General features: G+C 47.2%; 1 protein-coding gene across 1 annotated transcript; it reads right to left on the bottom strand.

Annotated features, from left to right (window-relative positions):
• On the bottom strand, positions 1 to 26,655 carry ITPRIP (inositol 1,4,5-trisphosphate receptor interacting protein). Its single transcript, XM_013959802.2, has 3 exons — positions 26,571 to 26,655; positions 21,273 to 21,379; positions 1 to 6,400 (listed from the first exon to the last, which is right to left on the bottom strand). Exon 3 carries the CDS (start codon positions 6,385 to 6,387, stop codon positions 4,738 to 4,740), a length of 1,650 nt encoding a protein of 549 aa, XP_013815256.1. The 5' UTR covers positions 6,388 to 6,400; positions 21,273 to 21,379; positions 26,571 to 26,655; the 3' UTR covers positions 1 to 4,737.
• Between the last annotated feature and the right edge of the window lie 395 nt (positions 26,656 to 27,050).

Raw genomic sequence — 27,050 nt, forward strand, 5'->3', positions numbered from 1 at the left:
CTTTGCACATTGCATCTTATTCTGGAACAATTTCTATATGCTGTCTATACATCACAGGGAATCTTGCTGTTTGACTAACTGTGCTAGGATCCCACCTGGCATATCCCAACTCCATCCTTCTGCTCCCTCAGAAAATTTTTTGGGGAGACTAGAAATAAAATAAACTTCACACTTCTTTAGATTTTGTAAAGACCACCTTTATTATAAATAAAGCTGCATGACAAAATCTATACAAATTTAACAGTGTCCTGCTATAAGAGCAGCGGTTTGAGTACAGCATCACGTATCTGTGTAGCTTTCAAATGTAATATTTTCTGTACTTTCTAGAATCAAGGAAGGAAGAACTTGTTTTGGAGGGTTTTGATGTTATTCCCCATCTCAAATGTGTTGCCAAGACAGCTCTTCACACTACAGTCTTGCTTCTGAGCTAATGTTACCCCAAAAAAAAAAAATCTAAAAAAAAGACAAGTAATAAATAGGGCTATTTACCATGTAGAGTCCTATGAGAAGAACTAACCCCTCAGTGATCAGCAGCCAAGCTGTTAAAGGTGGGTAAATTCTTATTTCCTTGCCACAGAGAGAAAGTTGCAAAGACTCTGCATTAAAAATTGTCTGCTGAATGATCACCAAATCCTGCTGCTTGAATGCTGGACAAGGTTTTGGATTCCTTTACTAAAATACATCTTTATACCCCCCATAACTACTGTATGCAGAACAGCCCAGAGAGAGAAGCCATATCCTGCAGTTGGCACGTACTAAAGAGTGAACTCCCCACAACTCCTCTTAGATGACATTCAGTTCCTGTATAGTAATAATAACCTTAGACCAAGACATTTCCTAAAGGTGAATGGCTCCTCAGGCTACGTTGTAGATCAGTGGCTGCTATCAACCCACCACTAATTCCACTGCTTCCAAAGAACCTGTAATAAAATATTGAAACCACAAGTTGAGGGTGGAGGGAGTGGCTGAAACCAGCAGAAGGCTATAGGAGTTCATCTGGTTAACAAATACTAAGAACAGTTCTGAGACACAAGAAAGGGGTAAGGCGGATCACCCTTCCTCAGGCTCTCTCACAGCCATCAGGACGTTACCAAAGAGATGTTGTCTGTTTGTTACTCATGTGTCACGCACTGTTCGGTTTTAAAAGAATGTTACTCACTTTAAACCACAAAACCCACTGCCACCCCTGCCCTTTGAAGCTGTTTCCAGTGAATACCCAGCAAGACTTCAGTCAAGGCAGAACTAAACATGGCCACCACTAAGTCTTCGGACATTTTCACTTTCTGACAGTGAATGGAGTGCTGATGGTGAATGAGCGATGGAGCTGAACTGTCTTACAAACCTTTTTTATGAAATGTGTGTGTGGCCTGTTACTAATAGGGCTGGTACTTGGTGGAACAGATTTACTACAGGAGGGACAAGACACTGCAAGGAATGATGCTCTTCACATCATGGCCTCCTTGTAGCACAGCAGAGATCCGATCCACAGAAATGTTGTGTACCCACATCTCCCCAGATGGGACAAGTATATACCTCTGGGTATGTGACTTACAAAGCCCTGAAGCTTACTGGAGCACAGCTTATCAGCGCAGAGCACTTCTCCCCGCCAGATAGATATGAGTGGGTTCCATTATAGCCTGAATGCACAGAACAAATCTCTTAAAAGATGCTCAGGGCAAAGTAAGCTTATTGCATGTAGGCAAATTAAGCCAAGCAATTTGCTTTCTGGGGAGTCAAATCCATAAATTCCTTTGTTCAGCTCCAGTTTTGGTTCAAGAGAAAATATGCACACAAATACAGAAAATGAAAAACAAAAGATTCAATACACTTCAGTTTAGGTTCCCTTTGAGTCTAAGCAGCAGTGCCTGGAGTTGTGCAAAGCCAAGTTTAGGCTTGTTTACAAACCCACAGGACTGGTGTTACACAGCTTTGTTCTGATATTTTAAGAGGGAAGTTAGATTATTCTGTTAAATAGCCTTTTCTTCTCATCCTCCCCCTGCTCTATCTTATATAAAAGTTATTTTTTCAACCCTGAGTGTCATTTCCTGAGAGACCTGGGGCACGAATTTGTTTCTGTTCTTTGGACAGGCTAAATTTAGACTCCTGACAGGAAATGGCAGAGAATTTTTCATTTCTTCCTGGCTGCACTAGGAACACATTTAGAAGCAACTCAGACCACAACTGCTTCAGCATGACCTGTCCGCAGGCAGCCCATGCAAAGCTGGATCTGGTACAGCCACCGCAGAGTAAAACCTGAGCAGGTAGGAATGACAAATCCCTTGAGTTTGCAAACATCCTATTCAGCTTCCAGTGTAGCCTCCAGGCTCCAGTATTCACCCACTGTTCCTGTGCCTCTGCTTGTCACTACCTGCTTGGTGTGTCCCTTGAAATTGCTCCTGCCCCCTTTCCTGCTGAGGAAGGCTTGCTTGGTTGTGCTGATGAAAGCCAGGGGCTTTCTGGTTAGCGTTAGCAATTAGGCCTGTCCTGTTGCTCTGCCAGCCCTGGCAGTCTCCCAGGCAGAGCTCGCCAAGGATGCTGAAGCAAGCACTGGGCTGACAATTCAAGACTGTTTCCTAGTGGGATGAGCCAGCAGCCTCATCTCTCATTTTGCTTCCCTATTTCTCATTTTCTGCTCAGAAATATTATTTAATCACCCTGTAGCTGTGATGATAAAAGCCATGGGGATCTGCAAGTTCAAGCAAACAGTTCCCTGTTGCCACCAGTGCTTTTTTTTAATCAACCAGGTGTGGAAACAGGAGTTACAGCTTCCTCTGCCTTTGTGCATAAAATATCCCTTGCTGGTGGAGAGACAGACAAGAGCAGACCTCAGTGAGGTGGTCAAATGGTTTGTACCAGGAAAAGGGTAGAGAGGCAACTTCTATGGAGAGTTTGCTCATCAACAGGCTGGATAATGAGCCCCTTGCTATACTGTGTCCCTAGCAGTGATAAGGGATTAAATCTCCCCTCTGATGCATGTGGTAGAGAGGACTGAGTAAGAGGGAGCTGTGGCACATGGTAACATCACCCTCGATGGGTCTCACCAACCAGAACGACTGTCCGCTTGTAAACAGGATTAAGAGAAGCCTAGTGCAGGAACATTGCAGGAAATCCTAGTTTAAGAACACTGTAGGTAAGGCCCCTTAGCACAGGAGGCTGTGCCTCAGGGGATTTCCAAAAGGCAGATCTGCACAGACACCCTGGTTTGAATCCTGCATAAAGCACCCAAAGGAGATGAGCTACTGGCCCTCTTCTCCAACAAGGCCACCTTGGCTGGGGCTCGGTAGCCCCCTGGCACCGCAGTAACATGCTGCTTCCTGAAGGAATTCAGCCACCTCCACCTTGGGGATTTCTGCACTGTTTTTTTTTTTAGCATATTCCCCGAGATTCTCCCTGTCTTGAAAGCCTGCAGAAATTGTCATTTCCCCATTGTACTCTGGTCTCAGCAAATTACGGTCCACTAGCTGTGGCTACCAACAGCGAACCTCATTGGAGCAGCAGTGTTAAGAAGGATGGAGGAAATCCTACATGGAGGCAGACAGGCAGCTTTTGCCTGGGTACCTGGGAGCAGAAGGCATGGCAGACAGACCACAAGGCAGCCGCAGAGTCAGTGTTTCTAAGTTGTGCTATGTATGTACCTCTTTCACCCCCTCCTCCCAACTTAGAGTCATCTTGCTGGCTTTGACCTCATTAAAACCATGCTGGGAGAGTCATACGCTCATTTGGAGGGTGATTCTTTCCTCTTGCTACCAAACTGCTGTGATTGGGCTGCTTACAAGACAATTTTGGAAAGTTTCCTCTTTTCTTAAAGCAAAGCAAAACCCTGTAGCTGTCATTTCTGTCTTTGCTGGTTCTCAGACTTGCTGTCCAGGGATAAGGAAAACAAACAAATAAACCAAAATGCCAAGAAGAGCATTTCACTCTTTTATCTAAGGTGGCCATGGAAAACAGCCAAAACCAAATCCCACTAGCCATAATACCACGAAGGAAATGAAAGACTCAGATGAAATGGTCTGAAGAAACAGACTGCCTGCTCTGCTACATTCCCCCCCATGGAGAAGAAATATGCAGGGTGCAGGAGAGGGGTGTTTTGAAGGACAGGACAAGCTTTTAAAACTACTGCTGCAAGTCCTATCAAGCAGGCTTTTCTACAACTGCAGTTCCCTTGCGATTAAAGAACTGTAGCTGATATAAAGATCTCCATTTGAGATCTGCACATGGGACCTCAGTAGTGACCCTCCTTCCCACACTAGGACTGAGTTTCATATTGCGCTTTGTCGCAGAGAGCTGCAGAGCTTCTGCTGTTTGCAAGCAGACAGGCTCCTGCGACCCCAAAATCCTGTCTTTGATTCCTCTACCCTTTTCTTATCTCCCCCTTCCAAAGGAAATGAAGTTTTTGGCCACCACCACTTTTTGCATTGCAGACATCTGAATAAATTAGTCATACTGGTTGCTCATTACCACTGTGTCATGACTGAGGCAAAATAGAAAAATATATTCTTAGCTGCATAAAACCCAGCCAGCACACCAGTGGAGCAGAGACTCCTTTTTACACCACATCTTCCAGTTCTCCTTTTCCTACCCATATCCCCTCTCCCATACTGCAGAAACCATGGCCCAGGACAGCTTCAGCTGCAGACAACAAAGTCTACTGGCAAAGTCAGTTGCCTCCAGGAGGCTTCAAAAAGCTGCCCTGTTGACTTGTAGTTAGAGGAACAAGTGTTTTCCTGCTGGCTTTGGTTAAAGGGATTCTTTATGGATCCCATTTGCGTGTGCAAGGGGAATGTGCACTGTGTACTCATTTATCAGTGCAGATGTGTTCCTGAGCATCTCGTGGAACGTGTCCACTGTTTTCCTGTAAACATCCCTGTGTAACACAAAGGGACGGAAAAGGTTGAGAGGCTCAGCCCTCTGGAATATGATAGGGAAACCCAGCTCTGCTGGTACCTTCCCATTGCCAATGAAGAAGTGGTAGAGTTTCTTTTCATGCAAGCATTTCTCCAGGAATTTGAGCATGTCTTGCAGACGGGCCTCCAACTTCTCTGGGGCCCAGTCCTGACAGGGACGCACTTGCAGCAGATGCAGCAGCACTGTCTTCAGGTGGTAGTTGGTGAGTCCGCTTGGACCTGTGAGGCTGCACTGCTTCCCGTGGAGGAAGGAGAGGATCTGAAGGCAGCTGACATGGCAGGCGTTGGCAGGCAGCATTTTGGAGACCAACTGGATGAACCTCCTCTCGTATACTGCGAAGGTGAGAAACCAGTGAGTGCTGGAGGGCAGGTCTGCTGCCAGGCCACTCCGAGGGAAGTGAGAGATGAAGTAAACATCAGAGTTCTCGTACTGCACCACAGGGGTGAGGTTGAAGGCAATTGATTTTCCTGACCTAAATTTTATCTTCAGGGCCCCTGGGGAGTCCAGGAGGCTGAAGGATAGGTCGAACTCATACTTGTGGGAGATTCTGTTCCAGGCCTTGGTGACTGCGATCTGAAACCACTTCATGACTTGGTCCGCATCCAAATACTGAGTATTTTTGAAGCACAGAAGATCCTCCATCTCACTGCTGGGTCTGGTAGTATTGGCTGGGCTATGGAGGAGACACAACATATCTTCCCCCAGTTTAGTCTTGTCACAGATGCAGCCTGCCACATCTTCATCTGCCCTGCAGACCTTGATAGTGCCATAACCTTGTTCATCTGGAGGAAAAGAATCTCCAGAGCACCAGGTCTGGGACCGGAAACAGTATGGCTCCGGGGGGGCAAAAGGCACTATCAGATCACAGACGAAAGGTTTACGCACTCTCCAATTCTCATACATGCTCCCCACACCCATGCAGTCCTCCACTTCCATGTCAGCATCCCGGTTACAAACACTCCTCAAGGCCTCCAGCAAGTCATCTGCAAAGCCTTCCACCATCTCCCGCATCCTTGCCATGTCTCCGGTGGTACCCAGGATGCGCTTCTCATAGAAGCTGGCCAAGATGGCCTTGTCAGGGAAGGCCACTCCTTTAAATGCTTTCCCCAGGACAGCCATGTCATCCTCTTCACTTCCTGTGTCCTGCCAATTCCCTTCTTGGAAATCCTGCCTCCAGAGCTCAATCAGCAGGAATATGACCATGGAAATAGCAGTCCACATATCCCATGGGACCTTTTCCTCTTTGCTTTCCTCCACTACCTTTGCAGCCTTTTCCAGAGCCTTCTGCCTGGCTTCCTGCCCTGCAATTTCCTGCTCCAAGCGCAACTGCTCCAGTCTGAGGCTCTCCTCTCGCTCCTTCATCTTCTGGATGATTTCTTCTGTGTTCTCAGGGACAGTGCCATTCTCTTTAGGGAAGAGGAGTGGGTGGTTGACAATAGCTGTAATCACCACTAGGCACACCCGGAAGATTCCCAGAGGCATGGCAGTTTCTTCCCTGAAAGAGAAAGAAAGGGAAAATGACCCATGACCTGGAGTATATTCCATCAAGAAGAAAAATGAAAAAACTTTCCACTTAAATAAAAAAATCTTCAGCAACCTTCCTAACCCTGAAAATCATGCCTGAATCTGGAAGCTCCTAAGCCCATGGCTGTGTCTGTCAGTTATCAGCCAAGCTTCCCAAAAAGTCTATATCAGACAGACATGGAGTGAAAATAGAGAAGTTGGTGACATCAGATCATCTCTGCAGATGGTGAGGGTGAAAGTTTCCTTCTCTTATCACCAAATTAACTTCTAAAACCAAAAGAACTGTGAAGGTATTTGCTACAGTCATGTGATGCTGTTGGGGTAGTGTGGGAAGGCACAACCTTCTTCCCTCCTTGAAAGTTCACTGCACAGCAAGGAAAAAAAGCAGAGATTCCCAGATCTAAACAACAGAGCTGGTGATGACCACTGCTTTCCCTCAACATGAGATTAAAGTTGCATTAAAGCGGACATGGCAATGGCATAAGCAGAGCTATCTTGATCACCTATGTGCAGCCTGTCAGGGGACCCACATAGCTACCTCTGATCAGGGCACTCTTCACTGCCAGTGCTGGTTATGGGCACCTAGGTGGGAACAAGCCTGCATGGTTTTGTGCTTCTCAGCAGGCCATACAGGCAAAGCTCTTCCTGCATTACAGCAGCATCAGGATCATGCTGTGGCACATCATTCCCAGCCCCTGTGATGCCTCATGACTGTGGACCCTGGAAGAAGGGCAGAGCCAGAAAGATTGCTACACTGGAAAGGATTGCTTTTAACCCAATGGTTTTAAAAGCATCAGGCTGCTTATTTTTGGTGCTTACTTGGCTATTTATCTGTGGAAGACATTAGTAAACACCATTGCTTTGATCTAAGTAATCTCCACGCACCCCCTTCACAGCTGTACTCTTAGCCAGTTTGCTCCTATCTGAGGTGACCTCAGCGTTGTTGTGAAATGCATCCAGGGTCCTGCTGTCACTCTAATCGCCTGCACGCACACCCCACCTGTCACCCCTTTCACTGGCTCTTGGCATGACTGAGAATACCATGGTGTTTTGGGATTGCTTTGTGTGGTTACTGGCTCTGGTGCTCGGACTTCACATTTAATAAAGCTTTCCATGCATTGGGGCTCACTATGACAGAATTTAACTCCTAGTTTTCTGGGGCACAGTCCCTTTACCAGTGCATTTACCTGGCCCTGATGAAGCCTCCCAGAGGTTTGGGTCAGAGTGTGCTCAGACTAAAGCCTGGGCTGTTTCCTCCCAGCCGGCATTTTTGCTTCTTGAGGGCTGGCATCTCTATCAATATTCCACATGCCTGCTCGGGGCAGGACAATCTGGGGATGTCAGCTAGTGCTGAGAAGTGACAAGCTCACAAGTCCTTCTTTCTAGCAACATCTCCCCTCAGTTCTAGCACAGGGAGATTAGAAGGATTAGAGAAAAGCAGGAGATTCCTTATTACTGCTAGGACATTTTAATTCAGCCAATGTATGCCTCAAGAGGGTGTTTGAGAGAGTTTCTGCTACAGAAATAAAGTCTATCAATAGAATAATTAATCAATTAGACCAGAAATAATTATCTCATTCCTGATAAACCAATCCATCCTGCTGTGGGAATGAGACTGTTTCACTGAGAGCCAAGGAATGGTGAGGCACCTTGTGCCCACTGCGAGCTCAGGGCTGCAATTTCCTACCCCTGCAATAGTTGCTTCCTGGCCCAAGCCCAGCTTGCTTAGGTGCCACAGAAATCCTGCTGTCCCAGCATCTGGACAAGAATGAGAACATCTCTGGCAATCTCATTCATGCCTTAAGAGAGCATGCAGTGAAGATATATCCATTCAAGTGGGCCTTGTTATCATTAGTGCATAACAAACAGCTGCCTTTTGATTGCAGGAACCTAGATTTCTGTTGGGTGCACTTACTGTATATGGGAACTGTATCCTTCGGCATGCAATTATCTTTGCTTATGAGAGGGCTGGAACTGGAATAGCAAGGGAAGGGAACAGGATTGAGATGCATTGTCCAAGCAGCAAGAAAGTTCACATGATGCTCAGGATAATGTTAAGTGCCCCTCCCTGTGTAACATTTACTAACAACTCTTTTTTTAGATCCCATATACATGCACAGATGCATGCACTTACACCAGCATTGCTCTGGAGATGTTTGCCTGCCTTTCTCATCCTTTCTACACTTAACTCTTTAAGTCATCAAGTAATGAATTAAAGCTGAATTAATGCTCAAAGCTGGGTGTTCCAGTTATTCTCTGAGCTACATGCCTGGCCACAGTTTAAAAATAAACTGGGGTCACCCCCTATTGCAAAGAGCCTTATCAGTTTGCAGGGCAGGGCAGGAAGTGCTGGTGAGTTCCTTTTCTTGCAGACCACATCCGCTTTCCAAGGTTAAAAATAACATGGCCAGGTGCCAGGTGCCTCATCTTGCAGTTTTGACCAGGGTGACATTGCTACTCTGCCCTGCTAGACCTCTGCCCCTGCAGATGACGTTTTACTGTTACCGTAATACTTCCTAAATGCGTAAGGCTGTAAGAAGCCAGCTTCCTTTGGATCTTCTTGTACCCTTCAAGACTCTCCCATGCGCAGCTGCCCACAGTCACACCACTTCCAGAGGTTACCTGCCCCAAAGCTCTGCTAGCAGAAGAGCTCAGGCCAGCAATCCCCAGGTTCATCACTGGCCAGAGCAGCTGAATTCATTCAGGGTTGTACCAACAATCTGGGCTATCCCAACTGATTTTGCAGGAGCAGGTTAGGAAGCGTGTACACAACCTCTTCCCACTGTAATGCCCCCTGCACTGGCATCAATCCCTGGCAGAGGGTCAAAATGAAAACTGGAAGTGAGAACATCTTCAGGTAGGAGGATGAATTGGTAAGAGAAGTATCTGTTTTCAGCCTTAATACAGAGAAAGTTACCCTGGTCAGAAGTGTCCTTTTACTACTGCAGCTAGTTCACACCAGAAAATATATACTGCTATAGCTATACCATGGTAGCCATAGTAGCTAAAGAAGTCAAACATTAAGCCCAGTTAAGGTGAATGATGCTCTGTGACCAAAGTCAGCAGAGTCTGGCCTTGACAGCTGCAGGGATGGTACAGGCAGAGCGTTCCCACATCTCATCAGACACAGGTTTCCTGGCTAGTATGGAAAGACTAAACAATACAGGTGAAACCAGTAGCTGCCTGCTAGGGCAGTCTTCCCCTAACAAGGGACGCTTCCAGCACTTCCCATAACAAAGGACACTCTTTTCACTTGCATTTAACGTCAGCCCAAGCAATTTAAGGCTGATAGAAACATTTATGCCTGCCCTGGCTGAGACAGTTTTTGTGTGGGGAAGAGGGAGAAAGTTCAAATGTTTCTAAGCAGGAGACTAAGAAAAAGAAGCAGTATTGCTTTATCTACACATCAAATTTTGCTACATTTCAAGCATTATAAAAAATATATTTCACACATGATCAGTGTAGATATGAAGTTTTAAACAGCAAGTTCTCAAAGCAATCTTCAACCTTTTCCAATTTTCCATCTCTGCTAACTTTTTTCTATTCAAAGCACAGACAACACCCAGACTTGGCAATAGGCTTCCACCTAACTACTTTTTGCAGATCCCCTTGTGGCAGTCCCAGCACTCCCCAAATCTCCCCTAACTTAGCACACTGGTTTCTCGTGGTATTACAGACAGGCCACCTCCCCTGAGCCTCTTCTCGCCCAGCTCGATGGGGCTTTTTCTGGATGAGAGAGCAAAGATCTCACCTCCCATGCTCTCAAAAGCACAAAGTGGGGAAAGAACCAGCGAGACAGAGGAAAGTGGCACGGGGAAATGAGAAGGGCTGGGGCAAAGTGGTATGTGGGGCCCGACCGTCTGTCCCCCTGCCTGGAGCAGCTGGTGCTCAATGACTGTAGCTATGCAAAGTTTAGTTTTCTGCACACTGCCGAACACATGACACTGTTTGTTCAAACCCGCCTCTGACACCAGAATAATAGTTTCCTCCTGGGCATTTCTGTGGTACTCACTACCTCAGTGTCTGAACGCCTCATAGATTTTAAGGTTAAGTATCATTCTAAATAACCCTGAGAAGTGAGGGGGCAGGTGCCCTCCCTGCTCTCCAGCTGGGGAGTGAGGGCACAGAGAGATAAAAGTAGCCGATAGCTCTGTTGCTCAATTAGAAACCGTTATCAGTAGCATCCTACAGCACTTTGCATGTTCAAAGGCTTCACCAAGTGCAGCTGCAGCTTTCAAAGCTCAGCTCCCAGGCAAGTTAGGCCTCATCCTTTCAAGCCTAAAGCAGCTTCTTGGCTACATGATCCTGTTCACCCCTTCAGCAGGTCCAGCGCAGGCCCTGAATGATGCAGGGACCCCTGAGAAGGCGAGGAAAAAGATACTGTGATTATGCACTTCAGGAGGGCGTCATGATGACACACGCACAAGGAGACGAGTTCGCACACTAGCTATTCTGAAAGCGCTTCGTTGTGTGCTTCAGTAATGTTTGGTTAACCGGCTTGCCTGTAGCATGGTTATACTTAGCGCGTTGCAAGGAACGGGAAGCAGCACACTAAATTCACAGGTGCATAAGCCTTAGCACAGGCAGGAAGTGGTTTGGCTAAGGTCAAGCAACGGCTGAGAGAGCAGGCTCTGCATGGGGCCAGGATGCCTTCTGCTCAGAAGAGCGGGCTAAATTCCCTTACATTCACATCATAAAAATAAAGAGGGGAGTACGCCCAGAGAGGCTTGCCACAAAACTGCCTTGGGAAAGGACTCTTCACGTTTGCCGCGTGCAGGCAGTGCCAGCCATGCCCAGGCTGGAAGGGAAACAGGCTGGAGCTCTGGAGCATGGTCACTTGGACAGGATCTGACCCACTTGCCACACTGACTCCCTGGGCATTGGAGCAAAAGCAGAGTTGTGGTTCCTCACCAGCATAAATGCAGCCCCCTAACCCTAACAACTGGAGCTGAGCTCTGCACAGCAGCTCTCCCAGAGCCCGCATCTCTGCGGTATCTGTCACTGTATTACCTAGGCTTCCTGGGTCCCTGAGCACATGGCCTGAAGGAAAGATATATGCAAAGATTATTGCAAGACAAAATAAAAATAGCCATTGCACTGCTTCCTGACTATAGTCAGCCCCTAATGACAATTAGTGCCTGTGGTGCACACTAAAGCAAGTGGTTCTGCTTAGTGATGTTTTATGTGTCATGGGGACAGAGCTCAGCTTTGCCTTCAGCTTGTGCCTTGAACCTCTCCTCTTTGCCAGGGAGCATCACTGAGCTCTTTCCCTCTTATGAGATGTTTGTGCAGGCTGATTCGAGGGCAGCTACACATCCTGTGGGAGTGTGCAGTCTCCCCCTTCCCACCAGCCTCCCTGCAATAGGGTGTCTCCTGATGAGCGTCAAGGTCCTTTGTTGAGATGACGATGCTCAAAGCCAAAATAATGTCCTGCTCCTTCCACCTGAGATACCCTCAGCTTTTGAGTTCTAATTCCTAAGTGTTTCTCAGATCTTCTTCCACAGCAGCTTCAGACCCTTTTGCCTGCTGGGTCTCGGCAAAGGAAATGGAAGAGATTCGAACTGCAGCCTGAAAAGTTGCCTCCCTGTAAGCTGGTAGCCAAGCTGTTGTGCCCTGAGCCCAGATAACCCTCCATCTTCTCTGAAAACATGGGAGAATATTTCCCTTTCATTAATGGCTCCTTTCTTTCCCCAGGAGCTTCTCATACTTCTATATTTTTTCCCCTGTTTAAATTTTGAATCAAGGGAAGCAAAACATGCTATGGCTGATGTTCAGCAATAAACCAGATAAGAGCAAGTTGATACTTCAGTTCTTAAATTAGAAAAAAACAAGCCACTGAATGCGGTTCAGTGATACACTGAAATACGCCAAGACGTCATTTACGACATACTCAATTACTTCCTGCAATTTGGGTAACACAAAAGGCAATGAATAGGTGGCTGCCTCATTGTGTTTCAGTTTGGTAGGCTGCAAAAAAGAGGCGATTTGAAGAGATGATAATAACTACAGCTGGTTGGGAGCTTTTTTCATTGAAAGCTGCCAAGTTTTTGCAACCAGAACTTCATAGGAACCAATATGATTTCTCAGAGTCTTTTTAGGAAGGTCTTTGAGGTCTGAAATGGGCTCTCCCGCTTGTTTTGACTGGAGAGATTAATAGCCCAGAACAGCCACTAAACTGTGCTTGGGACTCTTGCTGGGAGGACGTGAATTTCAAACCTAGGGATTTGGGGCTCAGCCTAGCCCAGCCCAGCCCTATTCCCTAATCACTGAGCTTCTGGGAGCCCCATGATTCTTCCTCAAACAGCCTTTTCACCTTCAAGAGTATACTCTGAAAACACTTATACTGCATTTATGAAGATCCAATCAAAACACAAATTAAACAGCTTTAATACAAAAAAAAAAAAAGCCAGCTTTTAAGCTTGCTCAAAAGCTTTTGTAGTACACTGCTGCCTTCTCCAGTTTGCATATATCATTGCCATCTCTGCAGGTATTCAGAGATTTGCCAGGCTGTGGCAGAGGAAAGTAAAGTCTCCTCTTACTGGGGACTACAGGCTCTGAATAGTAAGAAAAACATACATTGAAAGAGAAATGGGAATTGTAAAGAGATCATGTCTGTGCTATTGTTCCTGACAAAAGCTTGGAAAGATGCACTTAAATTAGTCAACACTGCACCGCTGACACTGCTATTCTACCTCCACCTCCCCATCAACATTTATAGAGCAATCAAAAGGCCTTTGCTGGCTCAGGACAGATAGTGATGGTGGTTTTCTTTCCAGCTGCTACATATCAGGCTTCAGGTATAGACATGTATTGGATGGAGGTCCATAGCAAAAGACTAAGGTACCACTACAGAGGGTAACCCTGGTAAAGATATCAGACTTGTCTCTGCCATTAGCTGCTGGGAGTGTGTTTGCTCAGATTTTGCCTCTTTTGCACTGAGAAGAACCAGAAGTCTTTCAGGTTTTAATTTTAAATGCACACATTTAAAAACAGCACACATCTATGTCCTTAGAGTCTGATCATTTACTTGGAATGAGGGAAACTGGCGTTCAAACCTCTCCTCCAATTTCAGGAGGGAGTACAGTAATTTAAACTTTGCTCTCCTTCCCAGCCCCTGAAGCTGCTGCCCTCATCACTTGGCTACTTTCAGGTCAATATTCTGCTCTCCAGTTTTGACTTGGGTTTCCAAAGGACTTGAGAAATTGGTTCTGGCAGGACTTCAGTCAAGCCTTTCTTGCTCTTGAGACCAGTATTACTGAAGAAGCATTTTCTGGGGTAAGGGAGGGGGAGAAGTGCCATTTTGGTGAAGAACTTCTGAGAACCGACTGAGATTTCTTCCCAGGTTAGCACTGTGTTTGCTCTCAAAACCCTGGTGGGATGGAAGCTGCCAGCTGAACCAGCTGCACGTCACGCAGAAGAGCTACACCTCTAAACAGGAGTTTCTAGGTTCATCTGAGTCAGAGAAGTGGGGCTGTGGCACCAGGCCAGGCTGGTGTGGCGTTGGACCCTCAGGGGGCTGCAGGGCCCTCGTAGCTGAGGCGAACATTCAGAGCCCACGTACCAAAACACACCCCAAAGTGGTTAAGAGCTTATTAAAGCAGTCTACCCTTTCCACCCAGGGGCATATGCATTAACACATGTGGTTGTATCTAGTTTTTAATCTCAGGGTGTCTCATGGCATAGGCTGTAAGAGCACAGAGGTTTGGATGAGGAACCTTACCTAGTTTCCATCTCCCAGGATGAAGACCCTGCTGCTGCAGTAAGAACATGTCCCCAGAACCATACAGAGCAATGAAGATCTCCAACTTCCTGCTCCATCACCAGCTTTTAAGCATTGCTTTGGCTTACCCAACGCAGCACACCCAGAGAACAAGCAGTGCAGGGCAGTTGCAAAAAGGCTCCTGCTCTCCCATCTCTTGAGCATGCAGTCAGCTGCAGCACAGAGAGACCAGCCAGAAAAATTATGAGCCATAAAACATGACACACAGCCTTAGCAGCACCAAACTGTGATGTTGTTTCACACCCTAAGAATCTGAATTAAGCTTATGGGCAGCATGCAGGACATTCATGGGATGAGCTACTGACAAGGGACAGAAAGTACCAGCTACAGCAGCTAGAACTCATGCTCTGATTTGCCCTTTTGAACATTAAATTAGTGCTATGAAGTACCAGATTTCAGTTGCCAGCACAGTTAGAGTTGGTTATGCATGGGTTGATGGGATGAAGCTCTGTCTTTGGCTCTCTACCAAAGTCATCAATGGAAAGGACAGAATACACCAGTGCATGAGGTGTAGAGGCCTGGATGTTGAGACCGGTACCAGAACCATATTTAAAAAAGAACAAGCCAGCTGGTGGGAGTAACTTGCTTGGGATTACACAAGGTGGGTATGGCAGAACAAGGGATTGGACCTCAGGACCACATGCCCCTAGAGACTTTATAAGTGCCTTATAGCTCCAGTCCTACAACTCATGCTTCAACACGGCACACTTCCTTAGCTCACCGCGCAGTACCTAACAGGGACAGATGAGAGTGATTGCCTTCCAGAACATGCCTAGGAAGCCCCACCCCAGATTAGATGCGTGGCCATGGGACAGCAGTTGGACAAGGCCACTTGCCTGATAACTATTGTTTTGCCATTTGATTGAGAACATGTTAGCCTTTGTAACATCTGTGAACATCCTGTCTCAGGCCTGTTTCAGTGCCAACAGGGTCAGTCGCATGGCCTGCGTCGGACATCCTGCTCAACAGGTCTGCTGCGGACATTCAGAAGCAATATTTTCCTCCCGAGGTCACCAGACCAGGTATTTCCATGGAAATGTTGATGCTCATCCTGTGTACAGAACTAGGTAGACCTCCCTTCCCATACATAGGCAGACTAGGGGCGGATAAGCACGTGAGCAGCACAGACTTTGTTCAGGAGGCAGACGCTACCATATGGTCCCAGGTCCAGCAGAGCGGGTACACTGTGGGCTCCAAGACACCCCACAGGAAGGACTTCCAAAGCTCCAGGTGCAGACTGATTTTGCCACTGTCACTCCGAGCAGATGAGTGTCTGACTTATTCTGGGAAGGACAGGGAGTTTCCCTCACGTCTTCCAGTCGTTCACTATCTCTGCCATTAGGAAGCTTTTCCTCATGCCTAGTTAAATCTTCCTTGCTGCAGTCTGAACCCCTAACTTTCCAGTGGCCACTGTGGATAAGAGCAGGACAGACTGTTTTTCTTCCTCTTTGCAGTAGGACTTAAGATATTTCCAGACCCTCCCCTCTGCTCCTGCCTCAGCCTTCTCTGCATACAGATGCATTTTTAAGATGTTCCCAGAAAAGTCCATGGTCCCTCTTTCCCCTGCCCTCAAAGCCTAGACAGAAGAAAGAATTGTCTTATCGTGGCATAGAAGAAATTATTTGCCTTCTAGGGCTCTTTTCCAAAACCCAAAGAGATGTGGTACCTGTTAGATTTTCAGTTTCATCTCTGAGTTGGAAGGTTTATCTGGATATTTCTAAGTCACAATTTCTTGCATGCCACTAACAAGAACATGATTCTGGTCTCCCCTTTCTGCTCCAGAAGCTAGGAGCCACTGTCAAGGATGGGTATAACAGCTGTTAATAGCTGTTAAATAAGTGGAAAACCTGGTGACACCCCTGAAACACTTACTGCTTCTTGTTAAGGCTGGCACAAGAGGGGATGTACATGGGGACCATAAGACAAAGCTATTAGTGGGGTGAGTATGCTTCTCAGCATCCTGAATGATGCTGTGCAATGCCTCGGGTCCCCTCTGCTATGGCTGAGAAGGGTTTTTACAAACTGAAACATGCTGCTGGCTGTGAGGGAGGCATGAGGGGAGAAGTAGGAAGTGTGTGCATGTGGCTCCCACCCATGTACGTAGCTGTTGTGGTAGGATCCCAGCCAGAAACAGCTTGGCTTTTCAAGCCAAAAAAATGCTGCCTTTTAATTGTGAGGAGAACAATTGGAGTAGACTGAACTTTTGTGTTTTTAGGAGGAAAAAGAAAATCCCACCAAAAAAACCCCCAATAGTTGGCTCATCAATCTCACCAGTTTCCTCCCCCTATAACTGAATGGGATAGGTGCTAGGACAAGAGCTGGTCATTCCCTTGCACAGTCTTTCATCGGTGCAGATGGACACTAATGACAATAACCCCTCATTGCTTTATGGAAAGCCTGATAATATCAACTGCAATGTATGGAGCAATGTCACAGCACACACGCTCTATGGCTCACATGGGGACCCACTCTGACTGTTGCTCTCTCAGTCACACAACTTTTCCCTTTGCACATGTAGGCAGCTGTGGCTCTTTGATCTGAAGCAGACAGTCACCTCACAGAAAGGGAAATATGGGGGGAGGGTTCAATTGCCAAGATGCTTCTTTAAATCTACCCTCCTTTTCCCCAGTTAATTCTCAAAAGGGTGGAAAAAATCTAACCAGTGCAGTTAAATCAGCCAGTGCTTACTCTGTCTCTGCCCATCCTAAGGCTAATCAAAGCATGTTCTCTGCATCCCTGCCCATCCAGCTTAACTGTATATTGTACATCCATTGAAATGAATGCTTCAGTATTCAAAGGGTTGGAGAAAACATCATTAGAAAGCTGGTTTCCCAGCAGGGATACACCATTCCAGCACATCCCAGAAAAGCACATGTGGATATTGGCACAGCTCAGATGTGACTCGTAGAATGATTATGTTTTACGTGTGAAACTACAAGATCTCATTTCAGCCATTAACAATGAGCATTTATGTACTACAGACAGCAGAAAGCCTTGAGTTGCCACATACTTCTGCATTGAGGTGCTGAACCAAAACACAGCAAAATGAAATTGTCATTGTGGGCTGGGAATTTGGTTGATTCAAGATCTTCTACTCCCTCATAGTCTTGAATCAGTGACAAAGTAGCACAGCTATGTCAGGGGACCTGCAGGCCCACGTATCTAGTTAAACAGGGCTCAGAAACATTGAATGGGATCAGTGGTTTGTATGATATTGGACTATTGTTTTGATAACTAGTTACAGCTGCTGGTATTCAAGCAGTTAGGGAGGAACAGTATTAAAAAGCTGGCTATTATAGCAAAAACATCACCACAAAAATGAAAAACAATGCTTTATTCCATTGCCTGAAATCCTAGCTTTTATACAAAAGATGCTGTAGTTCCCCAATAAAGCAAAAAACAGACTCTGAAAACGCTGCAGGGATGGGTGTGGAGAGAGAGCGAGCAAGAAAGAGCACTCTAAGGGCAATGCCCTGCTTCCTCTGCTCTTACTAGGATAACTGCCCTGATCTAAGCGGAGGCACTCCACATTACACACAAGTGTATACAGGAAGAACCAGGCCCTCTTACTTCACTACCTGATGACTCTACGAATGAACAGAAGAAATAACATGAATGCTTTCAGAAGCAGTAAGCCCATTCTTGGCTTACTAGCCAAAAACCTAAAAACTGCCAAGAGACGCATGCACGCACAAATATGTTGGCCGCAGAGTACTCCTGGCTAACCCTAGTTTTTAAAACTAGTTTGAATCAATACAAGCCAGAGGAGAAAAGAAAAGCCATACAAGTAAACAAACTGTCCCAATTTTGTACAATATTTCAATGAAACTCATCCTTTTAGTATCTGAGGCATTTTCACCCTAGGGTGTGACTCAGAAACCAGCCTATTGCTACATGCACCATAAGGTATATAATAATTTTCATGTGTTCTTTGCTCAGTCCCAACAAAGAAGCCATCTTTAAGCTCTTCCTTTCCCTGAACAGTTTGTAAACTGAATGCTGGAAAGAACAGCTCTAAAAAAACCTTCACAGGATAAAAGTGATGCAATATTCACTGTTGTAGCAAAAGTACTGAACGCACATGCGAGGCCTCTGAAGCCACGTGGTTTTCATTTGGGACATGTGTGTGGTGAACACAAAGCTTGCTTCCTTTAAAACATAAGCACAACAAAGGAAGGCTTTGTTTGAAAGCCAAGGGACAGCCTCTTTGCCACACTTGAAAGCCAATTTACAGTGTAATGGGAACTGTGAGTCATAGTCGTGGGGCCCCTGCTCATGGGCACAAAAATCCCCTTTGCTAGAGCAGTCAAGGAGCTTCGCTTAGGAGCAATGACAGCTTAAAGCTCCGCAGGGCCGTCTGAAAGCATCTAGGATAGCAGCAAATGCAAGGCTGAGCTAAGAACATGTTTTGGATGACTTACGATGCAGACATACCCCTCTCGGTCAGCATTTCCTCCCACAACTCCTTCTGCGTTCGAATTCGCAACCAGCACTTGTTCCAGCTGTGAAGTATCTATGGCTCAACAAGGAGGTTGGATGGACTTTAGCCAGGGCCTTCAGACTGCATTTCAACTTTGGCTGCAGAAAAGGATGACCTTGATACTGAGACTGAGCATAACCAACTCTCTAGGTAGGCCCGCAGTAAAGCTCTACATCCTTAAGTCATCTACAGTGCCAGATAATTTACGTCACCATCTGTTACAGAGGTTTGCAGCTGAGGTGAACACCCATATCATTGTCTCCTCATGCCAGGGGAGGGTTTGCTGATTGATTTCAGCTACCCAGGAAGTAGAGGCCTAGCTCATCCTTGCCCCTACTAGCCTTTGCAAAGAGATAAATGTCTTCTCTAATTGTTATAAATGTATTGCCAATCTGCAGCTTTAGAAGTAGCCATACTACAGAAAATTCCAGTGAAAACATCTGAAACCAGTGGCAGTCAAGAGTTAGTGATTTGGGAGGCAAGCATTTGCTCTAAAAAACAATATATATATATATTTGGATGCAGATACACACACAAATATAAGCCCCCCTGGGAAGCACTATATTGTAAGCATTAAATTTCACAGGAGGCTTGAGAATGTCTCCTTAGCTCCATCTCTGGTTTATATTAACATTTGACAGGAGCCTAAAAACTAGGGATAAAAGAGCTCTCAAGAAGCAACAGTCTCTCTCCATGCCTACAGGCAGGGCCTACACTGCCTGGATGGTTTCTGGCAAATTTTTGTCTACTTTGTTCTGAAAAGCTTCCAGCAAAACACCATCTCTGCTTCATGAGACAGTCTAGACTGGTGCTTAACCACCTTTCCCTGTAGGAATTTCTCCTAATCACTGCATGTACTTTTTCCAAAGAGAGGCATAAGCCCTGATGAGGTTCTGGCACATACACATGGCATTTTGTCCTAGGGAGTTGCTTCCTTCCCTACAGACAGCGTGGGAACTTTTTGCTCCCACTCCTAATCAGGTGCTCACCAAGCACCACCAAATCCTCTGTGATTCTGAAGAACTGAAAGCAAAAGTCTCTGGCCAGGAGGGGTTGATTTTCATTGTTTTCATTTGCTTTTGTCTACAAATTGTACATTTTCAAGTGATGGCACCACCATCCCTTAGGGCAACCCAGGGAAAGATGCAGCTGGTTACACAGCTGGCTCAGCTGACGTCTTACAGCTAACACATGTCACTTTTCCGTTTGGGTGCAAGAACCTTCTCTACGTGCTCTACACCGTAGTTTTGAAAGGGAAAGAACAGTATGCTTTTATTTGCCAGGCAACCGAAATAACCATATGAATCAGAGACTGTGCCTGAGCGGGCTTAAATTCTGAAATGGTTGGCTTCCGTGGCCCTCAGCCTTGCCAAATGAAATTGGTTTTTCCAAGCCACATGCATTGCAGTGGGGTGCATCAGATGTTTTCACTGTACATGCTGAAAAAGCATCTCTGCCCTGAGGCAAATATCACTGATACAAATAATGTGCTGGATCAGCCAGAAGAACCTGCCTCTAGAAGAGGGATAATAATGAAAGACGGTGGGGGAAAGAGAGAGCGCTGCATTTACACACAGGAGGATGGCAAGGGGCCAGCTCTCACAGCTTTGATCTGGGCAGGTTAGGAGAGCATACCAGGGAATGCTTTGGAGCAGAGCTTTGCTAGAGCAGAGCAGCCATTTGAACTAACTGGGATGGGAAGAAGGGGACAGACATCACCCAGCACAGGAGCAGATCCAGAATAATAAAAAATAAAATAAAATCACATGAAATACATGAAATAGCAGGTACTCAGAGCTGTAGGAAGACCTTCTAGCAACCAGGAGTGCTGCTCTGCTGGTTCCCTTTACCACCAGCTCCATTTCTTCCCTTTCTACCACCGCTACCCACGAGCCTGCTGTAACACACTTGCGGTGCAGCATTGCCAAAGGTCTGGGGCTCACCAAACAGCTCTGCTTTCAGTAGGTTTCCCAGGGTTTCTGGTACAAACTTAATCCGGACCATTAAAACCCTACATACTGCTGACTTGAAAAAGCGACTATTTCACTTCCATTCAGGCAGAGCTCTTGCCTCTACTGTCATCCCTTACTATGCCGAGGTTGTCCAGGCACTTCCAGGAGTCAGATCTCCCCGATACCTGGAAAAGGGGGGGGTCCAGCACTCTCTCGGTCTGGGTAAGGTACCTTCGGCAAGGTCTCCTGCACGACAGTAAATGCAGCAGCAGCTGCTGGCAGCAAAGCTTAGACCCGTTTGTTCCTCTCTGCCATCACCCTCTGCTGTCCTCACCCCCAACGGTACCACACAGAGCAATTCTAGACTGAATGCCAGAAGAGAGAAGCTTTTAACATTGAACTTCCAAACTGAAGCCATTTCCAAATTAAACCTTCTCAGTATTGCTACATCAGGTGGGCTTCGCAAGTGCTGTCTGACCTTCGCTGCCAGGAACAACACAAAGGTTACTAAACCATGAACCATACCACTTTCCTTCTGGCATTTCTACTGCAAGGCTCAAGATCTCCTAGCGAGAGCCCTTCGAGAGGCTTTCCAAATCATGAAAAGGAGAATGACCCCTGGAGCACTTACCTGCTACAGGACTTCACAGGTGCTCATTAAACGTCACATTACTATTATCATTGCCATGCAGAGAAGACCAAATTCAGTCGCCCACCACTGAAGCACAGCCAGGAAGTCTGCAAAACACAAAGAGAATGAATGAGGAAGTTCAGGCAGAAGATGAGTGCATAATGCAGTTATCTAAATTAGGGATTGATTAAAATAGAGATTAAATCACTCCCTTACTTAATAAAATGATCATAGAAACGCAAGAGACCAGAAAAAAAACGTCTTTGAAGTGATCATGGAAGAGTTAAAACAGCTTCTCTCGTGAGAAAATGTGCAAGTCACACCGCAGGTCTGTCAGCATAGCAGACAGATCAACAAAAGAGGAACTCCCTCCTCAGACTCCATCCTCATCCACCAGCCCTCTCTTTTACAAATGTATTAGGGCCAAATTAGCAGCAGCATAAGTGTAAGGGCTGGGACAGTTGTCTGGGATTAGCTTGCGTCAGAGAAGGCGTCTCGCTGCTCAAAGGAGTTTGCGAGGTAGAAATGCTTGCTAGGGGAGCTTGGTTTAGAGAGCTAATGGGAGAAACAGAAAACACAGGAGAAGAGGCCGGAAATAAGTCTAAGAGCATAAGGGAAGATGTGAAATGCAGAACCACAAAAGATAAACTACCTATTTCAGAAGGGGAGTGAACTTAAGAAATACTAGATGAAACAGGAAACAATGTTAATTCCTCTGAACAGAAGTAGAAGTTGATTGGCCAGATAAACTAGTTGTGAGCAGATAAACGAAACAGTTATGCAGCTACGCACAGTGGGTTTCAGAAGAAGAGTCTACCACCCTCATAACTAGCTGTGATCACAGCGACTTCAAACCCTCTTACAGTCCTGATCCAAAGCCTAAAGAAATCAGGAATAGCCCTTCTGTGGGCTGAGATGAGCTTTGTAGGAGGGTCCTTTGAGGAATCAGTATTAGGTCAGCGTGTCCTTGTTCTCCTGTCTGCCTTCATGGGAATCAAGATCACTTCAATTTGGCGGCCCTTGGGAGGGGACTGATCAACCCTCCTTCCTCCCATGTACCTGCCCTGACCAGACAGCACATGTAGTCTCACTTCTCCATTTCCTTCTTTGGCTGTGAGAATAAATTGACAAATCGGACCAAATAGGAGATGTCTGCCCTGATCTTCTAGTGCCTCGGGAGCAGCATGTCACTATAAGGAGTAGCACAGGCTGCCACTCACAGAGCATGGGAGCAATGCACCCCAATCCCAGAAAAGCTGGATCCATGCTGTAATACCCCAGTGGATGTCTGTCAGCCCTCAGGGCCTGCAAAGACTGGTCCTCTGGTGGCTCAAGGCCAGTAAGTTACAGCAGGCACTTCTGCTCAGAGGAAAGGAGCTGAAGAAGAGCTGAGCTGTCAGACAGGGAGAAGAGCAGGGAACTGGTGCTAAGGGACTTGTCCTGGTGGACAAAAAGTTGACCATGAGCCAGCAATGTGCCCTTGTGGCCAAGAAGGTCAGTGGTATGCTGGGTTGCATTAGGAAGAGCATTGCCTGCAGGTTGAGGGATATAGTCCTCTCCCTCTACTCAGCCCTGGTGAGGCCACATCTGGAGTGCTGTGTCCAGTTCTGGGCTCCCCAGTCCAAGAGAGACATGGCACTACTGGAGAGAGTCCAGCAGAGGGCTACCAAGATGATTAGGGGACTGGAACATCTCTCTTATGAGGAAAGGCTGAGAGAGCTGCGACTGTTCAGCCTGGAGAAGAGAAGACCGAGGGGGAGATCTTATCAGTGTGTATAAATAGCTGAAGGGAGGGTGTAGAGAGGGTGGCGCCAGACTATTTTCAGTGGTGCCCAGCGATAGGACGAGAGGCAACAGGCACAAACTGAAACACAGACACTTCCATCTGAACATGAGGAAAAACTTCTTCCCTGTGAGGGTGACAGAGCACTGGAACAGGTTGCCCAGGGAGGTTGTGCAGTCTCCTTCCTCGGAGATATTCAAAAGCCATCTGGACACAATCCTTGGAAATGTGCTCTAGATGACCCTGCTTGAACAGGGGGGTTGGACTAGATGATCTCCAGAGGTCCCTTCCAACCTCAACCATTCTGTGATTCTGTGATTGTGTTCTCACTTGTTAAAATATTTTTTAAATCTCAGCAGTGCAGCCAGGGTCTCCCTCTATTATATTTCGTTATGGATGTGGAAGAGATCCCAACTGGAACAGTAGAAGATGGTTTAAGGTCCCAGTTGATAGAGTGTCTCTCTGTTCTGCATCCTCGCATGCTGGCAAAAAACAACTCTTCCTCACTCAGAGGCAGTCCAAGGCATATGGCACAGGTTTTGGTCTGGGTCAGCCCTGTACGACAGCCTTTTCTCCACGCCAGAAATCAAACATGCCCTTGCTCCAACAAAGCTCAGCAGCTAAATTGGTCTTCAGGACACGGCAGTAGGACCTGTTTGTTTTGCCAAACCACTGGCCAGAAGAACACCGCTCTGAGGCAGACTTGTGTTTAGCACAGCAAGGATGGATCAGTCAACTTAGAGTCGTCCACATGTGTGTGGAAACCAAAACACTCAGGGGGGAGGGGGGGGAAAGGAGGGCGGAAGGCCTGTCCCAGCTCTACCCCTGGACTAGCTTTCCTTCTAATCTTGGCTACCTGCCTCCCTTCCTATTTCCCGTGCTGAGGAGTGAATGGGCAGAAGGCTTTGCTTACACAGCTGAGCCAGCATCCCTGCTAAACGTGGAATTCACGGCCTTGCTCACAGCGGTGCCACCCAGCACACACCCTGGCCACTCTCCCTCCCTCTCCTCAGCCTGAAGACCACAGCCTCTACCTCTCTGCACCACCCACTAATTAAATGTTCTGATGGAAAGTATGCTGTCTGGCAGCAAACTCACTGCTTCCCAGTGTAAATGGATTATAATAACACTTAGGAGAGAAAGAGCTGGCCCATCCAACAGTCTATTTTAAAGGGGATCTGCAGGAACAACCTGTAGCCTTTCCTCAGATCCCTTCTACATTTCACCATTGCTATGGATTATAAATATAATTCTAAGGAGCCGAGAGTGCAGGAGTACAGTATGTTGCTGGGAGGCTCATTCAGATTCCTTACGGATTTCAGGTGGATCAATGCTTCCCAGAACAACTGCTTCTTAACGTTCTCCTTGTTGATGAAGGCTGAATTTTATGCTTACGTTTTGCCTGGAGCGTTGTTTCAGAGGGGATGCAGATGTGACAGGGGAGAGCAGTAGAAACTGCAAAAAATAAACCACCCCTTTTGCTGGTGCACTCATTGCACTCAGGGAACTGATTTAAGCTATCAGCAAAATAATTAGTGAGCTATGACATAATCCAATAAGCGTGTTTCCTGGTATTGCTCTAGTTGCAAAAATTTATTTATGGGCAAGCTCCAAGATACTAAAATAACAGTCAGAAGGTAGGCAATTGAAAAAGCCAGAACAGAGTTGTCCTGCTTTAATGAAAACCATAAAGATTTTGCTTAAAAAAAAAATTCATAAATTAGTTAGATCAGCTCACTGAACACTAGTGTTACCTTTCTGTAGGTCAGATTTCTTCTTTCTGTTACTCATTGCCATGTAACTAGGGTTGCAAGCACAGACATAACTCAGAGACTCAGCGTTGCAAAGGCACCCAGGAGCTCTTACTGCCATGGAGAGAAACAACAGAATCTGAAATGGGACTGTAACGTGCAGTTTTGCTGGCCCTAACTGTGAGAGGGCCCAAAACAATCACTCAGGAAGAGCAAATGACTCAAGTCTGTGACCAGGGCTACTAGTCTGACCTGGAGGAAGCCAAGGCTGGTCTTAACATACTGTAACGCTCCGAGCAACAAAAAGATGAAGACAGTTAGGCGGGGAGGAGCAACCACCCGAGCTGTTGTTAAACAGGTAGAACTTCTTCAGTGCGCACAGGTCGATTCCTCCTTATGGATACCGCTGTTTAAAACACAAACCACTAGGTTTTGCACACCCTGTTCATGCAAAAAAACTGATCTACTGGCTAGGAGCCAAGAATCCCTCAGGACTGACCCTGGAACTGATTCTGGCTCTCTGCCCTTTCACAGATCAATTCACCTCTCTCCACATCTGTGGCAATCACAATTAATACATGTATTCCCCATGTGGGAGCAGTGTGAGTGTCTATTGTGCTGAAAATGAGGTTGAAGAGAAGGTTTTAAGTTTCCATTTCTATTTCCAATGCCCTGGTTTTCCTCAAGGACTGAAGAAACCCCTTTCAAGTATACTAAGGAAGACTGGGACCAGTAGGTTTTAAAAGCAGAAGTCTATGAAGGCAGATAGAATAACATTAGTCAGAGTTGCAAAAGGGCAGAGCAGATTCATCATCACCAAACCAAGTAACTCACAAAACTCACACAAGCCTGCTACAACTGCTCTCCTCACCCAAGCACTGCTTAGCTAGGCAACTCAGGTCCCTGCCTAGCAGCTTACTGCAAATACTTCTGCCTGAAGAAAATGTTCTAGGTATGGTTTAGCCTATACACTGTCATTACAAACGCATTATTAGTAATGCTTGCTCAGCGACAAGCCTGGTGCTCATCTTCATCCTGCCTGACCACATAACAGACACTGAAAGCAACATGTCCTATTTTCCAGGATGATTTTAACAAGGCAGTTCCCAAGAGAACTGCTTCAGTGGAATATTGCTCCCTTCACACACACATACCCGAATGGCAGCTCTGCTAAAAGCACTGTTCCTTCTCCTCTTAGTATTCAGCAGAGAGAGCTAAGAGATCTGAGAAGAAAAGCAAGAAAGTTTTGCAACAGGTTAAACGCAAGCAACTCTTATGCAACCCCGAACAAGCAGCAAGGCTCAGTGATGCCTTTTGCATCGGCCATACGTTCCCGGGATCGCCACTGGCGTACGGACCCCACGTGTTGTGGGTACCAGCAAAAAGTGGTGGCTCCTGGGGCTCTGTTCAGTGCGACTTGACCCTGCAGCGGTTCAAACATGTGCTCCGCTCAGGGCGCTACAGGCAGCCCTACTGCGGCTCACGGGGCCACCGGAAAGCAGGCTGGTTTCTCCTCCTTGCACTCGGTTCCTGCCGGGCTGCCAGGAGAGGAAGAGCTGAAAGATCTCCACGGCCTGCAGAAACTTCGGTGGGCGCAGAAATCTGCCTCAGGGCCGTGATTCTTCACGATGCCCGAGTACCCACCGAGTCTAGTCACGCATGCACACACAGCTGGAGCACAAAACACGCATTTAGCAGGCGACTTCACTTCCCGAAAAGGACGGGAGAAGGGCCGCACCAACGCAACCTGTTGCAGAAACTCACCAGCAGCAAGCGCACCGATTCCCGCGGCTTCGCTCCCCGGCAAGCGGCGGCAGCCCCGGCGCAGCCCCTCCACCGCGGGCCGCGGCGGCAGCGAGCGCCCTGCCCGCCCCGTCCCGTCCCGGCCCGGCTGCTCCGAGCAGCGCCCGCCCCGCGCCCCCGCGACTCGCCGGCGCCGCCCGCTCCGCTCCGCTCCGCTCCCCTGCGCGGGGCCGGGGCCGGTGGCGGGAGCCCTGCCGGCCTCCTGCCCGGCTCGGCGGCTCTGCCCGCGGGGGGAGGGGGGGGGAAGTGCAGCCGAGCCCGCCCAGCCCGTCCGGAGCCGCTCGGGTTTCTTTATTTTTGCTCCCCCCCCCCCTTTTCCAGCCCCGCGGCGGCAGAGCTGCGAGCCGCCCCGCGGCCAGCTGCTTGCTTGAGCCTTCCCCCGGCTCCCCCGGCTCCCCCATTAGCTTCGCGGACGAGGGGGTCGGGGAAGGGCAGGAAATG

This window comes from Apteryx mantelli, chromosome 7 (genome assembly GCF_036417845.1).
Source record: "Apteryx mantelli isolate bAptMan1 chromosome 7, bAptMan1.hap1, whole genome shotgun sequence".
NCBI classification, from domain to species: domain Eukaryota; kingdom Metazoa; phylum Chordata; class Aves; order Apterygiformes; family Apterygidae; genus Apteryx; species Apteryx mantelli.